This window comes from Neopsephotus bourkii, unplaced genomic scaffold, assembly GCF_033783945.1.
Source record: "Neopsephotus bourkii isolate Nb327-2 ecotype Australia unplaced genomic scaffold, CSIRO-AGI_Nbou_v1 NB_1707, whole genome shotgun sequence".
Lineage (NCBI taxonomy): Eukaryota > Metazoa > Chordata > Aves > Psittaciformes > Psittacidae > Neopsephotus > Neopsephotus bourkii.
The window spans coordinates 5,774,490-5,792,860 of record NW_026902181.1 but is presented as its reverse complement, the minus strand read 5'-3'; the positions used below and the strand labels follow the sequence as shown (position 1 = coordinate 5,792,860).

Sequence of the window (18,371 nt, the reverse complement as noted above, 5' to 3'; positions counted from 1 at the left end):
AAAATGGACAAAGTGAGGTCTTAGTGGCAGGCATTTTCCCATCCTCTGGATAAATTTATTAACTGTACCCTCTCCAGTTCCCAGTTTGGTTTCTCATTTCTCCCCAAGTGTGGACACTAGAACTGGATGCAGTAGCCTGGTATCAGTTTCATTGATAGAGCATGCATATGAAAGTAGGTAAGCATTTTTGTGTGTTTCCTTAGCATTTCATTGGGATTTAACACTAAATTGGGTCTGATGCCTAGATATATTTAATTATTATCTAGTGACTGCCTTTTAGCATATGGTGTAGTTGATGGTCCTTGTGGACTTAGAAGACTGCCTTTCCTTATATTAAAGTGAAATTTACGAAGATTGGGTCAGCTGTGTCTGGTTTTTTTGGTGGTGTCATTTTTGTTGTGTGGTTTTGTTTTTTTTCTCCTTCCCCTACCTGTTTTTGATGATCATAAAGGTAAGCGGACTTTGCATCTTTAGTAGCCAACCATTTTCCTTAAAATAAAATTTGTAAGTTAGATTTTTAGGGCTTTTTTCACTTATTTTCCATTAGAAAGCTGTGAGGGTACTGTTTTGGGAAACAGATTTACATGAATTACCATTGCAGGAATCTTTCACCTTTGACCAAATAAAAATTATCTTCTGAAACCATTATTGTGGTTACCTTCTTTACTAGGGGAACTGTACTTAAGTTTAATTTTCTGGGGAGTTTTACGACTAAGGAGAAACGTTTCTTTCAAACCATTCCTGCCCTCATGCAGGGATTCTTGTCTGGATTGTTTAGAACTGCATGAGAAGAATCTGATGCCCTTTATTGTACGTCATAAGGCAGAGTAAGTTTAGATCAATACTTTTGCTATTTATCAATAAACTGGTCACTGCACAAAAGGAGGGTGAAGTGTTTGTACCAGATCTGAGTGCAGATATAATGAGTGAAGCTGTGTGTTTTTAATTTATGGAAAGTTCAATACTTTTGGTATTGAGCTGCAACTTTTTATTCTAAATTTGTCAGAACTGATTTGGTCTAGTTCTCTAGTGCTTTGGCCCTTAGGTGTCTGCAGTAGTTGTGATTGTTTCACCTTCTCTGTATATTATGTTCCTCTCTTACATATTAAATGTTTTCTAGATTCCAGGCTTTCCAAAGGTGTGGGTTGGTTTGTGTCAGTGTTTTTATTTCTTATGAAAATACTCTGCCATTTGTTTCACCCAATTTATGTTGAATTATTAGTAAATTCTCTCTTGGGTGAGGGTACAGCTGTGCAGCACAAGGAAATACCTTCTAGTTGTATTACCACCTTGAGAGAATCTGTGTGTTTTCTTCAGTATGTTTGAATCAAATATCAGAGGAAGCAATTTTACTGCATGTTTGCAAAAAAGTGTTTTGTGAATTGGGCTGTATGAGTCTTGCCCATTCTTTATGGTGCTGCAGACAGATTAAAAGGAAATCTGGAGATGAAGAGGTTACATAAGACAAGTAAGAATTTTTCTATACAGTGGTAGGAAGTGTAGTAAACTGAGTTCTGGCATATGTTTTCATTGATTTTCTGCTCCAGTTGTCTGCTGTGACTGTAACTGCTACATATCAAATCAGTCTTATAAAACTTTATTATGAATCCACAATGATAGATGATGGCAACTGAAAACCATGAAATTTTGTTAAATTTAAAATGGTCACGTCTTGCCTTGGAATTGATCTGACGATTCTTCTGATATTCTATAAAAGTACTGATTTGATGAAAACGTTGAAATTTAATGCAGGCTCTTGAGTTTCCAAGTAGCTTCCAATAAGTCAAATGTAAAACTTTCTGAAATAAAAAAAATCATTGATTTCTGGAAGAACAGAGAGCTAGTTCTTGAATGTTGTTAAATGTTTGATGTTTTCGTTTAGTTGTCTACTGTTACTGTACTTAAGCACATGTGGGGTACAGGTCAGGTTAAAAAAAAATAGGAACACCACGTGCAGTGTGTTATAATTTCAGACGTTGTTTTCATTTTAGAATAGTTCTTGACTTTGAGAAATAACTGTTCAGCCCCAAAATGTATTTAACAGTTTATTTGGTATAACTGATACTATATTAAACCATTTATTTTACACAGTATAAAGTTCCCATAAAGCCTAAAAGCTATGTGACATATACAGAGGCGTTTGCCTAAATCTTTGTGGATTGATGCTAATTCAGAATATGAAAAGCAGTCTTTTCTTGTTTAAATATGTCTAGCCCTATATGGCTAATCTATGTTTTTGATTAAAAGGTGTCTCCAAACACAATATCTGTAAGGAACCATAAGTATAGAAGGACTTTTGTTTACTGCATACTAGCTCTAATCAAGGATTTTAATTTCTGAACTTGGGAAAAAAGAGGAGCATGGCACATTTCTTATTCCCATGTTTGTGGATGGCAGTCACAAGAAAGCAATGTTGAAGGCTACATCGCTTTTTTGAAAGACAAACTAACTTAACCTGATGGGTAGTAATAGGGTAGATTCCAGATTCTATCAGAGAAGGTGGGAAACATGCTTTGTGTATTTTTGTCGACATAACTTGAAACCGTGGGAATTTCATCTTTGTCAGATTTGTTAGAACTGTCTCCACGCAGGCTGAAATGGTCAGAGCAATTTGTATTCCATGCATCTACCAGTTGGTCTTGTTGATTTTCTCTCTCACTGGTGGCAAGAAAATCTTTCAAAACTTGCTTGAATGTGTAGACTATTTCCCAGGGTAAAACATCATTTTCTGCCAAAACTTCACGAAATCTAGAAACAAAGAAAAATTTAAATCTAATCATCAGTGCTGAAAACGCTTCTGTTTCCTCTCTGCTCTTTGGGGGCAGGGGAAAGGAGGAGGAAGTGGCTGCATTCTAGTGTCATTTATTCCTTGCTGCCACATTTCCCCACCCCCCAAAAGATTACAAGAGGAAGAGAGCTCTAACAATGTACTGGATGTGGTCCAGCTGTTATGAGAATTGAAAGCTACTGTTATTGGGCATGCTTTATTTTTTTTCTTTAGCCCATCTGTGTAGCTTGATTTAAACTGATTTTGCCCTTAGGTATATCCTGGGCTTTAAAAGGTACATAGCCTTGTTTGGTTGTTTCTGCATGTCCCTAAGAAAATGTTCTTAAAATACAGACAGAGGTGAATTTTTCTTTGTAAAATATGGGGGATTTATTTGTTTTTTAAAAAAGTTTTGTGTTTGGTTTTGGTTGGTTTTTTTTTATACTGATTTGCTACTTTGAGAGTTATTTGCCAGTGAACCTGCATTTCTGCATAACAGTGCATTTCATTAGTCCTTTAATTTGATTTTTGGTTGTTGGATTACTATTTAATAAATTATGGGGATAGATAACTGAGGAAAATCTGAAGGTATTGGGGGGTCATATGTTCAAGCATGTGATACTTCCCGTGCTTTGTGTTATGCCAGGAAAATCCTGATTAAAAATTTCCTTCAAGTACAGCATATTAAAGATGTAATTTTTAAAACACCTGTGAAAGTGTGTTCTAGTTGCTGGTCATTGTTACTTTGGATGAAAGATCAGAGCCAAATATAAGCTTGGATTAAGTAGAAGAAACATTTATGATAGAGTAGTCAAAGTAAAATAATTACCTGCTGAGAACAGCTCCTGTTTGGTAAGGCTGGATTTGTGAGCACAGAACTTCAAGCTGCCGTTGCTCAGTAGCTGGAATTGTTGCTTGAGGGTTTTGATAGTTCTTCAGCCAGTTGTAATCCATGCCAGTCTTCTGGGCTTTTTGTTCATTTTCAATCTCTTGCACTAGTCTTTCACGCTCTTTCAGATGCCATTTTAATTCCCTCAGTAGGGTTTTTATAACTACTTCTGATCCAGGATATCTTGTGGGTTTGTAGGAATCATTTTTTGACCATTTCATCCAGCCAAAAAGTGGCATTTTTAAGCTGGGGTGGGGGAGGAAAGTTTGTTTCTGTCCAACTTATTTATACTGGTAGACTTGCTTCTGAGCAACTGAATGTTTAAAGAAAACTTTATTAATGTTACTAAAATATTTTGCAGTACAGTATGAGTAGTGGTAACAATAATTGCCAAACCATAATTAAATCTGACAAGCCTTTTATAATATTTTCTGTTTTCTGAGTTAACATAAATATGTGAAGTTTACAACATTTAAAGGGCATATCTGTCATCATGGAAATACTTAATTTTTTTATCCTGATTTTAAAAAAAAATATCCAAATCCCACTGAACAAACAAAACCCCTAAAACAAAAAAACCTTCACAAAACCCCCAAACCAATGAAACAGTAACATCCTGTCCCCAAACCAAAACAAAAAGAACCCCAACAAAACGCAGAACCCCAAACCTCCAAAATTTGGTGTTACCTGTACATTTAAAAAGTGATTAAATAAAGTGCTGGAACTCTGCGTGACCTGCTTTTAAAAGCTCTGTATCACTTTTATTTTAAATAAATTCTTCTTTATATAGCCTGGAAGCATAAATCTGGTGGAATAGGCTTTTAAAATGAAGTTACAAATCATGCAGATACAAGTTGAATGCAGATACTAGTTGGAATAAATTAACATAAATTACCTTTGCAATTGTCCGTCAACAGTGTTGTTTCAGGTGAATTTGCTTGAAGTTCTCTTACTCTAGCATATTCTGTTTCCAGGGTTTTACTGCTGGAAGAAAACAAGGTGGTTTTCTCTTTTCCTTTTTTTTTTTTTTTTTTTTTTCCTTTTTCATTTACCCAAACTGTGCTTAGAAAAATGACTTCCTGTACTGAATATGACAGTTTAAGGTTTTCTGCTTTTAAGGTTCTTTTTCATCTTCTCTACCAGAGAGAAGTAGTAATCCATTTAACCTAACATGGTCTCTCAGATACTTTCTACAAAGTCCATTAAAATCTCCTACCTTTGAATTGAGTTCTGCTGATGGCAGCAATATAAAAAAAGACGGTGACAATTTCAAATGCTTGTTGCTAAATCCATCCAAAGGTATTCTTGGTAGTGAGATGAATAACGATAGTCTGAAGTAACCACAGACGTGCTTCTAGCTAAAGTTAAGGCTGTCGTATGATGTGATGCTTGGCTGTGCATAGCTGTAGGTCACAGTTTAGAGCTGTATTTTTATGCCTGTAGAGTGCTAAAAATAACTATGTTGCTTTTATCATCAAACTATACTTTCAGGCCATTGAGATGCTGGAAGACTTATCTCCCATTACAGGGGCTGTTCTGCTGTCACTTTTAAACAGCTAAGAATAGTTTTTCTGTAGTAAAGATCATCTAAAGCCTTTGTTAAGCAAGTGTTGACAGAAAAGAGCTATTTGACAGTTGCTCAGGATTTTGTTGCTATATTAAATACTTCTTCCAGATGAATTTCATTAATCTCATGGTAGTACATTTTTTTATTAATACATAGCTGTTAGCATTTTTAATTAACATTTCATATGTGTTTAAAGAAGCCAGTCTGTAACCTACGGTGTGCCATGCAAGATACATGAATCTAATTAAAGGAATAGAATTATAAAGAAAAGTGAATTAAGGTCAAACTGATCTCAGAATTGTCTTACCATGGACATTGCTTCTTCTCAACTGGCTGTCAGTTTCCTGCTCCCTCTTGGTGAGTTTTTTGAGTATATCCATTTTCAGGATTCATTTCTTGGGATGGCATTGTGCACAGTAAAGGTCGCTGAAGCAGCCGTTTTCCATTCCAGTAATCTGGTCTCTTCCTATTAATCTAAACAGTAGTCATGGTCTGCAAAATGCCTTCTCTTCTGTTTGTTCTTGTTCTAATGACTGTCTTTGCTCCTGTAAGTATTTTTCATTCCTACTTTTTTGCCTTCGTTGGTGTGTTGAATTGTTGGGAGAGCAAAGGTTCTGTAAATTTGTTCTAGATGTCATACAACATAAAGGATGACGTGTATGGCTGTTATTAAAGTTGATACTGCTTATACATTGGAAAAATTCAAATGTCAGTATTAATCCTCTTTAACTGGAAGGTTTTCACATTGCATTCTATGTGGTACTGTGAAAAGGAAGGGAGGTAGGTTTATGATGACAGACCTGTCCTAGCAGATTTTCAGATGAAAGTAAAATGCTCCTTGCCACCTCCTTTACAGCACAGCTAACATGTCTCCACTTTTTTCCCCACTCTATCAAATCTGAAAGAAAACTGCTGTACAGTGTAAAACCATTGTAGTGTCTTTGCAAATTAGAGCTGCATGCTGGAAGGTGTGCAAATTAATAGAGAAACCTACTCCAGTTGGTTTTGTGGTTTGTTGAGGGAGAGGGTTTGGGTTTTTTACCTAATTGTTGGTTGTATCCTCAAACTTTGTGACAGGATACTGAGAGTGATATTTATCTTTACATTGGTAGGAGAACATTAAAGCTGAAAATCTGTAGTGCTTCTACTTCTGTATGCATTTCAGATGTGTGTTCAAGAAGAGATGACTGTTTATGTGAGGCAGGCATTGAGAACTGGAACTTAAAAACAGAGCAGTATTTTTTGCAGTTGTTAGCCAGCAGCTAATCCTGGAAGCTTTGTGGAAAGTTACAGTTCCATCCAACTATACCTAGTTTTGCAATGCTGTGTTAGGATAGAAGTTTTGGCTCAGTTTTGGCTGGGTCTGTTCTCTGAGGGCATTGCTCATTACTGAGTTTCTGTTTATTAGTAGCTAGTTATAATTTGACCTGGGGGAAGGAGAAAGGGCTATATTGTGATTCTTCTCAGCATTTTGTGGGCAATTTCTGAAATTGCAATAATAAAATGTCAAATGGTATGAAGTCTTTTACTACTGTCTTTAGGTTTCTAGCTTTTTTTTTTTTTTTTTAATGTTCTTCGACTCTTCATTGTTGGGGAATGGCATTTTAGTCTCTGTAACATTCATCTAACAATCTTGTGCTTTCCTTCAGTCTGTAAATTTAGATAAGCTGGAGATGCCATGGTTTTAAAGCTATTTGTGGTCTTAAGCTTCTGAATCCCTCTTGTCTTTGGCATTTTGTGACATTACTTACTTCTGTAAATTTTCTAAAAGTTTCAGTCCTAGAACTTCTTTCTTACTTACCAAACCAATATCTCTACCGTTTCAGTTTCCCTTTTCTGAATTGTTCTTTGCTGCTGTTAGTGACTAAAACACACTGTAATACTCGAGTGAGACTAGCTATAGAATGAGTAATTTTTGTCTTTTTTTTTTAGTAATCCATATTGTACTCTGCTGCTGGAGCAGAGCATTTGTTTATGAATTGGTTTGTTTTTTTTTTTTTCCCTGTAAATTAACCCCAACTGTCTGTCTGTCTAATTAAATGTTAAGTGAAGATTCTTTGAACTTTTTTAAACTTTCTTTCAACCTCTTTTTACTTTGTTTTCCTAATTTGGGGGAAGGAATGTAATGAATTTCTAAAGCATCTGTTCTTTCTGTAACTTAATTGTCTTTGAACTGCAGTGAGCAATATCTACTCTTATGTAGGTAAATGAGAATGGGTGTCTTTTCATATAAGTGTTTCTTGTCTTTTCCTTAAGATAGCTGTTCCTTTTTCTGTAGCTTATTTTAGGCTTGTTACCTGATGCTGTTCTCAAATTGAACTGAGGGAACAGCAAGGGTTGCTAGAGCCAAACTGGAGATTTCCTTTCATAAATCAGTTCAGACAGTTTTAGTGGTTTTTCCTTTCTTGTTATGGCAGCTTCGGGTTCCTCAGCAGAGTCTTATTCCAAAAAAATAGCCTTACAGGAGCACATGCTAATTGAAAATTGGGGAAATAAGGGTGGCAACTGGTGGATAAAATAGAATCTTTTTCCTTGCATCCCTGTGTAAGACTGGTTATTTATTTATATTTTATAATGGCTATGTACAGAGCACTTGAAAACCTTGGTGTTAGCTTATTTTTATCCTGTGGACTTCATGGTACCATGTGGAGAAGCTCTGATTGTGCGGACATCTGTGCTGTCAGAGCATATGAAAAATAAACTCACCTTAGGAGTGGTTGAATAGAGCTAGGCAATCTAAAATAGGTTTGTGTGGCAGAACTTGCATAAGGAGGTTGTTAAACTGGTGCGTAAGTATAAATGAGTGAAGACAATGAGAAAATGAACATGAGCTGGCTTCAGTGTGCGCTTGCAGCCCAGAAAGCCAACCATATCCTAGGCTGCATCAAAAGGAGCGTGACCAGCAGGTTGAAGGAGGTGATCCTGCTCCTCTGCTCTGCTCTTGTGAGACCTCACCTGGAGTATTTTGTGCAGTTCTGGTGTCCTCAACATAAAAAGGACATGGAACTGTTGGAACAAGTCCAGAGAAGGGCCACGAGAAAGATCAGGGGACTGGAGCACCTCCCGTATGAAGATAGGCTGAGAAAGTTGGGGCTGTTCAGCCTGGAGAAGAGAAGGCTGCGTGGAGACCTCACAGCAGCCTTCCAGTATCTGAAAGGGACCGATAAGGATGCTTGGGGAGGGACTCTTCATTAGGGACTATAATGATAGGAGAAGGGATAACGAGTTAAAACTTAAACAGGGGAGGTTCAGATTGGATTCAAGGAGGAAATTCTTTCCTGTTAGGGTAGTGAGGCACTGGAATGGGTTGCCCAGGGAGGTTGTGAATGCTCCATCCCTGGCAGTGCTCAAGACCAGATTGGACGAAGCCTTGGGTGATATGGTTTAGTGTGGGGTGTCCCTGCCCATGGCGGGAGGATTGGAACTAGATGATCTTAAGGTCCTTTCCAACCCTAACTATTCTATGATTCTAAGACTGGCACACTTGAAACAATGGAGCAGTCTAAGTTCATCTCTACAATAGTGACTGCTTTGTGGTTAGGATTTCTTATGGGTTATAGTGAATATATTTGTGTTACCCATGGCTTTTACCTGTGCTTTTTTCCTGACATTTGCCTTCCAAATACAAAAGTGAGGAATCATTGAGGTAGTATAACCCACATTCCCGTAGTCATGTGGGTACACAAAGTGAGCATAATTTAAATGAAATTATTCTAGAATAGGTTAATCTGGAAAGAGTCAGTAATCGTAGACACAGCCTCTAATTAAGAAGGTGATCTTCATAATGGTTGGCTCTATGGATCACCAGTCACTATAGTGAGCATGCCCTCGTGCATGTGACAGAACGGTTCCTACTGAGGCTGTGTGCTCTCTTTAGTATTTTCTTTCACCCTTAAATTTGAGGCACCATTCTGTTTACTGTTTAATTCATTCTGGTTAGTAGGAGCCTGTTACTAGTATTTACTTGATTGAAGGAATGGGAGTGCAGTCTTGTGTGGTATTAGTCCAATTCACAGTATCACAGTATGTTAGGGATTGGAAGGGACCTCAAAAGATCATCTAGTCCAATCCCCCTGCCGGAGCAGGAACATCTAGATAAGGTTACACAGGAACATGTCCAGGCGGGTTTTGAATATCTCCAGAGAAGGAGACTCCACAACCTCCCTGGGCAGCCTGTTCCAGTGTTCTGTTACCCTCACTGAGAAGAATTTTCTTCTCAAGTTTAGGTGGAACCTCTTGTGTTCCAGTTTGTACCCATTGCCCCTTGTCCTATCACTGTTTGCCACTGAGAAGAGCCTGGCTCCATCCTCGTGACACTCCCCCTTTATATATTTATATACACTAATAAGGTCACCCCTCAATCTCCTCTTCTCCAAACTATAGAGACCCAGCTCCCTCAGTCTTTCCTCATAAGGGAGATGCTCCACTCCCTTAATCATCTTAGTTGCCCTGCGCTGGACTCTCTCCAGCAGGTCCCTGTCCTTCTTAAACTGAGGGGCCCAGAACTGGACACAATATTCCAGATGAGGTCTCACCAGGGCAGAGTAGAGGGGAAGGAGGACCTCTCTCGACCTACTAACCACCCCCCTTCTAATACACCCCAGGATGCCATTGGCCTTCTTGGCCACAAGGGCACAGTGTCGGCTCATGGTCACCCTGTCGTCCACTAGGACCCCCAGGTCCCTCTCCCCTACACTGCTCTCTAACAGGTCGTTCCCCAACCTATACTGGAACCTGGGGTTGTTCCTGCCCAGATGCAGGACTCTACACTTTCCCTTATATTTCATCAAGTTATTCCTTGCCCAACTCTCCAGCCTGTCCAGGTCTCGCTGGATGGCAGCACAGCCTTCTGGCGTGTCGGCCACCCCTCCCAGCTTAGTGTCATCAGCAAACTTGCTGATAGTACACTCAATTCCCTCATCTAAATCATTGATGAATATATTAAATAATACTGGGCCCAGTACCGACCCTTGAGGCACTCCACTAATTCCTCCTAAGACTGTGTATTACCCATTGTGAGAGTTATGTTCTGGATATGTTTTTTACTGAAGAGATGCATCTAAACCCAGAACTTGCTGTGAGAACCCTGTTCCAAAGTCCTTTCAGCCACATTTGTCGCTTGATGTGAAGGCGTGGAAGTCCAATTCATGGCTCTAATCTTTAACCCGAAAATGCATGTTTCTCAGAATGTGTAATCTGTTCTGGGAATTCCTCTTTTGCATCTTCCTATTTGATAGCCCAATTGTGAGAGGGAACTGGACAATTAAGGTATTTTGGAATTAAATAACTGGTGTGAGGCTACAAAGATTTGGCATTTACTGAAGTAAAAGTATTGCTTGCTTTTAAAGTTCTTTAGGGTTAAAACCTGTGATCTTTGTCAGTACTCTTATAGAGGATAAAAGAATAAAAGTTCTCTAGGAATCAGCTGTTTTTCCAGTGTAGTGTTTTCTTGTGAAAAGGTATTGGTATGTAACTGTATTCGGGGAGATAAAAGCTGCAAATCCAAGTCAGCTCTAAGCACAGAAAGAAGACTTTAGTCTTAACATACATGTCTTAACATCACACACTTCCTAAACTGACAACCAGGTCCTGTAATAAAAAGTCTAGTCAAACCTGGGGCTACTACTGTGGCTATGTGTAAGAATTACAAATTCAATGCTTGCTGTTCTGATGGAGTGTGCTGTTGGACAAAAGTGGGTTTTCTTGGCAGAAAGCCAGTTCGAGAAGTTGGTAGAGACACACAGCAGTTAGCTCTCCTGTCTTCATGTGCCATGGGGCTGTGCTTTCAAACTGCCTTACTAATTCTAGTTAAAAATGAAAAACCTTTCAAAAAAACCTTCAGTTTAACCAAATATTGCACTGATGTGAGCAATAAGGTGTGGCAAATAGTGTGAACAGCTGGAGGAGCTTACTGTTTGGAAGATTCTATGGCATCTGTGCCATCTGAGATGCTGCTGACTCTCTGAGTGAGATTTCATTTTTGTAGCTGTCTGTACCTAGCAAGCTGGATGATTTGCTTCCATTTACAAGCACAGTCCCACTCTAGACTCGGTCATCAACTTTGCAGTGAATTTTGCTTTTGATTTGACAGAACAGCTCACTGTAGCCGTTTCAGGCTGCAGACAGATGGTGAGTCTACCTCTTCTGATAACTTCAGGCAGTGGTTGATTACTGCTTTCGCTTTTTAGCAGCTACGAATGAAACTTGCCATGAGCCTACACCAGAGGCCTCTTGGTAAGACTCCTTGTTTGGTCCCGTATTGTTAATTGACAGAAAGTTGTGTAAGCTATTATTGTACTTCTGTTGCTGTGATAAATAAAACTGGGGTATGTTTGAAGGTAAATTCTTCCAGTTGGACTGATTGTAGCATTAATGTCTCTGGTGCTGGTGACATTTTGCTAATAGGGGAGTTGCAGGCTTCAGTTTGAAATTGAGGAGATCTTGCATTTGGTACTTGTTCCTGTTCGCAGGTACTTTTGAATTCAGCACATTTTTCTACTTGCATTGTATTTTATTCAAAGATTACTTTAAACTGGATTTTATCTAGTTGATGGCCAAATGCTTTTGTTTTAATTTTCCTATGGGGATTTTTTTGTTGTTGTTGTGATTCAGCTGAGTTCCTTTCTTTTGTGGCTAGAGGGAAGGAATGAATTTTGAAGCTTTAGGAACTGTACGTGGTTTGTTGAATGTTGCTAAAGGATCAGGGAAAGTGCTTCAGAGGATTTGTGCTCTTTGGTCAAGTTAATAAATATGAACACCCAGCTAATTTCTAATTCATAACTAATTATAACACCATGAATTTACAGAATTAACTTTTTCATGTGTGGTAGAGAAGAAGTTGCTATGTGGCTTGTCACCATCTGCTAAAGGTAATAGCTGCCTTCTTCCAGGCATCTCTACTCGACCTATGGCTGCAGAATGAGGAGTTTAGCAGCGGCGCATTTCCAAGAAGAGTCCAGTTCTTTGAAGACCAGAAGTTGTTCATCCCAGTCTCCCCCACTGATATAAAATCCCACAGCAGTAGGCAGAGGATTTGGGCTGTTTCATTCCAGCTTTTCTGGTTGTTTTTCTTGGATTTGAACTGTTCATAAGGTGTAAGTTGGAAGGTCTTACACAGCTATTGGTTTGATGTAGGAATATTTCTGAGATGTTGCATTTACACAGTTTATCCAAATCCGAGCATAGGCATTCTAGTTTTGCAGGATTTTGCAAAGTAGTTTTAGTGAATTCTCTTTGTCTCTTCCTCCCCCCAGCTAATTAAGGTTTTAAAACAGGAGCTCTGAATAGTTTTGTGAGAAAGAGCAGTGACAGCTAGAGCAGTTGTAGAGTGAGGAACAGCTCTCGAGTGGACGGGGGGGATGCACCCCATCAATTCTTAGATTCTCAATCTGTTAATAGCTTTTTAAAAATCTGTGTTTTAGTATTTAACAGTTTTCACTTGTTCTGAATTCTATTCATACTCTATTTTTGTGACTGATACACTATGGGCTTTGAATGACAGTGCCTTATTTCTTTAAAGTTAGTATATTTCTGCAAGTAGGATCAATCTTCTAAATGTGTGAAACATGAACTGCCAGTTAAAAGGAAAGTGGTTTTTATATGTCCTTCAGTAAACTCAGTGGAGGGTTATTTACTGTCATGGCAAATGTTATGTAAAGTGTCACATTATTTTAGTCTCAGAAAGGAGGCTTTGAAACAGTCTAATATATATATTGTACCAAAATTATACAGCAAAATATTGCTCTGTATGCGATATTTTCAAGGGATCCCCCCCAAAAAAATATCTGAGTAGGTGGTCAGCTTGTGTGTGTGATAGAAGTCATGACTTTGAGCAGTCCTTCTCTTCCGATCTCTGAAATGAGTGACACTAGTTTTATGGTCATGCAAATAGGGATTTTTTTTTTTTTGTCAAATGAGGCAAAATATAAATAAGCAAACAGTACATCTGTAGTAATTTTAAAAAATGGAGCCCTAAAACACTTTGATTTTTCAGTTGTTTGTCTCTAAAATGAAAATGTTCTTGAAGTTACATGGCCTTGAATAGGAGCTTCTGACCCAAAATTTAGTAGTTAATAGAAATGTAACTGCAGTTGTATAAGCAACCATCTGAATACTCAGAATTTCATTGCATACGTGAATATTTTTGTTATACAATCAGGTTTGCTGTGTAAGAAGTGTTACTTTTTTTTCTTTAGGGAAGAAAACTCTGCTCATTTAATAAAGCTTTTTTTTTAAGCATTGCTTCTAGAAACATTAACTGTGTATACCTAGGCATTGTAGTATATTTCACTGACAAGAGCCAAACAAATTGCCTGTTGCAGGTATGTTTGAGATTCAGCAACTGATTCAGTTTTTGATACTTAAGTATAAAATGCTTTGGTTAATATTTCAAATGCTCAAATAAAAAAAAAAAAGTTACTGAGTTTATGATGTTATAATGGTCTTGTTGACTTATTAGAGGTTATTCTATAGCTTGAAGAAAAGGAAGACCTTTCTCTAGCTGAATGTATTTAAAGAAAGGCACCCTCGATGTATTTGAAAGCATTTACATTCAAATGTGTCAACAATTTCTGGTGTTAAACTGTGTTTCCCTTTTACCATTCCCCTGAAGCGGCAGCTAAATTTAATTTTATGAAACTGAATTTTCCTTTAAACCCAAGTAAGGAATACTTAAAAATATTTTGTCTCAATCAAATGCTCACAATTGAGTAGTCATCAGCAATGCTTCAGAAAATGTTACAGTAGTTAAACCACATGGTTGGGAATAATGAGAGTCTGCCGTTACCTCGTAAGAAACAGCATTAATTCTCTTCCAAAAAGAGGCGTATGGGTGCTATTTTTTTTTTTTTTCTGTCTTCTACTTATCACTGCTTGTCAGGATCAAAGTTCACGTGTCTGCTACCTCTGACAGTATTTTCCAAAATCATAGAATCATAGAATAGTTAGGGTTGGAAAGGACCTTAAGATCATCGAGCTCCAGCCCCCCTGCCATGGGCAGGGACACCCCACACTAAACCATATCATTCAAGGCCTTGTCTAACCTGGTCTTGAATACTGCCAGGGATGGAGCATTCACAGCCTCCCTGGGCAACCCATTCCAGTGCCTCACCACCCTTACAGTAAAGAATTTCCTCCTTATATCCAGTCTAAACTTCCCCTTTTTAAGTTTTAACCTGTTACCCCTTCTCCTCTCACTACAGTCCCTAATGAAGAGTCCCTCCCCAGCATCCCTATTGGCCCCCTTCAGATACTGGAATGCTGCTATGAGGTGTCCACGCAGCCTTCTCTTCTCCAGGCTGAATCTGCCCTTATTTCACAAGGCTTTTCAAGTTCACCTTGTTATTACTCTTCTATTAATAGGTAAAAATAGGTAGGTTTTGGTATGAATACATCTTCATGGGTACCTGATGTGTTGTTTTACAGATGCTAGGACATATCAAAAGTCTGGTGAGTGATGATACTGGTTGATCTGGTTCTCAGTGTTTACAGTTTTGTCTGCCTGTGCCCACTTAGGGTGGACCTGTGTCATGTTTGCATGTTCTAGCTGGTATTGAGGATGAAATGTGATGTGATTTGAATAACATCAAACTCATCCTTTTTTTTAAAAAGAGGGGGAAGGGAGAAAACCCAGAACATCTCAAGTCTCCTGCATTTCTTAAATTGCTGACTCTTAAGTTTTCAGCTAATATGTTAGTCATAAAATGCCTCTTACTGACTCTTAATTTGATAAAATTCTGAATGTGTTTCATAATGTGCAGCTGAAAGCTTGTAGTTTGCTAATGTTGTAATGTATTTGGGGGATCAAAAGACTTGGGGGGTGTGTCTGAAAGTCAGGTGAGCACCAAGGGTAGAATCTGGAAAACCAAAGGAGTGTTTGCTGTAACAGGCCCGGTCTACTGAAATACAAGTTTTCACTGTGTCAGAGGGAGCAGAAATGGGGAAGAGATAACTGGTATACTGGACAGACACATGCTTCACAGGTAGAATCCAGAAGTCCCTTCATTAGTGTTGACCTTTCCTACCCTGGAATATCTGTATCTTTTCATTCCTGTGCTGTCAGCAAACATTTGTTGAAAATCATTAGGAAAGTGTTCCATCCCTTTCTGTTTGCCCAGTCTTTTGTAGCAAGACACTTCCCACCAGTGTCTCAGTAGTAATTACTTAAAAGAATTGTATTGCTCTTAGAAGAGTGCCAGAAGGCTTCATAATAATTTTTTTCTCCATTTTACATAATAGTGGTTTTTTAATTAAAGCTGTAAAATTTGGCATTAAAGTGTGTTGGAATGAGGTAATGAAGGTTGTCTGTTTCATATGCCCATTTGTAATTTTCTAATGGAATATAATTTTCCTAAAGACTGTAGCCTGAGTCAGAGCATCGAGTGAGCAGTGTGCATTAATGACTTTCTATTAAATATTTTCTTTATTCATTGTGTATACATATAAACTGTACACAGTTTATGTGTACTGCATGCTGTTTTCTGAAAACCTAATTTTGGAAAGAAAATACCAGAAATTGAAACAAAAAGAAAATTAAATTATTCTAACAAATCACTGAGGATAGTTACATTGTCCTCATTTTCCTGTAGCTATACAGGCAAAAATCAAAAGCATATGCATACTTCTGTGAGCCCATTTTGAAATGCTCAGTACTCCAACTCTAGGAACATTTACTTGAGTATATCTGGTATTGCAGGCAATTGTTTCCTAGCTCACTTCAGCTGCTGATGAAATACTCATGGTTCTGCAAGGTGTTCAAGGTAAATGGGGAATGCAGTCCTGCACTTCTCACCCCTACCTCTCAGTGGAAGTGATTTGCTTGCTATTGCTCAGGGCTCTGTAAGTTGAGTACTACCTGCTCCTCCATGACAGCATTTTCCATCCTAATAAGATGACTTTTGTTCTTGCGGAGGACTGAAGGACAAGTTGTATTTACTGCATGATCAGGTTTTGTTGTCAGAAGATGCGTGTTCAGTGCACTCAGTGAGGCTGCAGTCTTGCAGACATGAAAAATAATTGGTTATATTAGTGAAAGCTGTATAGCACATGCATGCAATGCTGCCAAATAGAGATTGTGTGGCCAAGTTTGATTATATTATATTCAATTACTGAATCATAGAATTACAGAATGGTTTGGGTTGGAAGGGACCTTCATAGAATCATAGAATAGTTAGGGTTGGAAAGGACCTTAAGATCATCTAGTTCAACCCCCCCTGCCATGGGCAGGGACACCTCACACTAAACCATCTCACCCAAGGCTCTCTCCAACCTGGCCGTGAACACTGCTTTCCTGGGCAACCCATTCCAGTACCTCACTACCCTTACAGGAAAGAATTTCTTCCTTATATCCAATCTAAACTTCCACTGTTTACGTTTGAGCCCATTACCCCTTGTCCTGTCATTACAGTCCCTAATGAAGAGTCCCTCCCCAGCATCCTTATAGCCCGTCTTCAGATACTGGAAGGCTGCCATGAGGTATCCACACAGCCTTCTCTTCTCCAGGCTGAGCAGCCCCAACTCTCTCAGCCTATCTTCGTATGGGAGGTGCTCTAGTTCCCTGATCATCCTTGTGGCCCTCCTCTGGACTTGTTCCAACAGTTCCATGTCCTTTTTAAGTTGAGGACACCAGAACTCCACACAATATACTCCAGGTGAGGTCTCATGAGAGCAGATTAGAGGGGCAGGATCACCTCCTTCGACCTGCTGGTCACGCTCCTTTTTATGCAGCCCAGGATACAGTTGGCTTTCTGGGCTGCAAGCACACACTGCCTGCTCATGTTCATTTTCTCATGGACCAGCACCCCCAGTTCTTTCTCTGCAGGGCTGCTCTGAATCTCTTCTCTGCTCAACCTGTAGCTGTGCCTGGGATTGCTCCAACCCCGGTGCAGGACCTTGCACTTGTCATGGTTAAACTTCATAAAGTTGGCATCAGCCCACCTCACAAGCATGTCAAGGTCCTTCTGGAAAAGATCGTGCAGTTCCAACCCCCTGCTATGGGCAGGGACACCTGCCACTAGACCTGGTTGTTCAGAGCCCCATCCAACCTGACCTTGAAGACTGCCAGGGATGAGCAGCCACAGATTCTCTGAGCAACCTGTGCCAGTGCCTCACCACCCTTATAGCAAATAATTTCTTTCTAATATCTGATCTAAATCTACTCTTTTTCAGTTTAAAGCTATTCCTTCTTGTCCTGTCACTACTTATCCTTGTAAAAAGTCCTTTTGGTTTTACTTGCATTTAATATTGGCTGTCCTGAGTTAGTGGTTAGACTTGATTGTAACAATTTTTACCAACCCAGTCGATTCTATGATTCTAATATACATTCAGTGGAATGACCTACTTAACAAGCGGTCTGACATGATGTGCATGAACTTTTCTGAATTGTATGTAGGATTCAGGCCTGTCACAGAGTGTTGTCTGTCCCAGCTGTTTTGGAAGGTTTAAAGTGATAAGTGTTGTTGCTAGTAAAAGTCTGCTTGCTGAAAGTAGGCAGCTGTTGCTCATGTAGTAATTGTGCAGATGTTTGCAATCCTGATGAACCCTGCTTTGAGAGAGATACGTGGGATCCAGGGGAAAATTGCCGTAGCCCTATTCCTAAAATACTGTTAAACTAGGATCAGAAGCCATTTCTTGCTTTGTTGACAGCAGTAGGTGATAAATACTTGGTGTTCCCTGCAGGGGAAAATAAACACTGATCTGATTGAGTAAGCATAGCTAAGCTGGCACGGTTTGCTTTGTCAGAAAAGATGGGTTCTCTGTGGCCTCAAGGTATCACAGTATGTTAGAGATTGGAAGGGACCTGAAAAGATCATCTAGTCCAGTCCCCCTGCCGGAGCAGGAACACCTAGATAAGGTTACACAGGAACATGTCCAGGCGGGTTTTGAATGTCTCCAGAGAAGGAGACTCCACAACCTCCCTGGGCAGCCTGTTCCAGTATTCTGTCACCCTCACTGAGAAGAATTTTCTTCTTAAGTTTAAGTGGAACCTCTTGTGTTCCAGTTTGTACCCATTGCCCCTTGTCCTATCATTGTTTGCCACTGAGAAGAGCCTGGCTCCATCCTCGTGACACTCCTCCTTTATATATTTATATACACTAATAAGGTCACCCCTCAATCTCCTCTTCTCCAAACTATAGAGACCCAGCTCCCTC

The 18,371-nt window shown here is 39.1% G+C and overlaps 3 protein-coding genes across 6 annotated transcripts in view; 1 reads left to right on the top strand and 2 right to left on the bottom strand.

Annotated features, from left to right (window-relative positions):
• Positions 1-18,371, bottom strand: part of PPP1R13B (protein phosphatase 1 regulatory subunit 13B) — a 326,672-nt gene that overhangs the window by 94,826 nt on the left and 213,475 nt on the right. The gene's annotated exons all lie outside the window — the stretch shown is intronic.
• The window catches only part of TDRD9 (tudor domain containing 9), a 75,892-nt gene that overhangs the window by 2,224 nt on the left and 55,297 nt on the right, over positions 1-18,371 (top strand). The window lies entirely within an intron of this gene.
• RD3L (RD3 like) lies at positions 2,451-3,895 on the bottom strand. The gene is made up of 2 exons (XM_061376349.1): positions 3,597-3,895; positions 2,451-2,748 (listed from the first exon to the last, which is right to left on the bottom strand). The coding sequence occupies exons 1-2, from the start codon at positions 3,893-3,895 to the stop codon at positions 2,451-2,453; spliced, it is 597 nt and encodes a 198-aa protein (XP_061232333.1).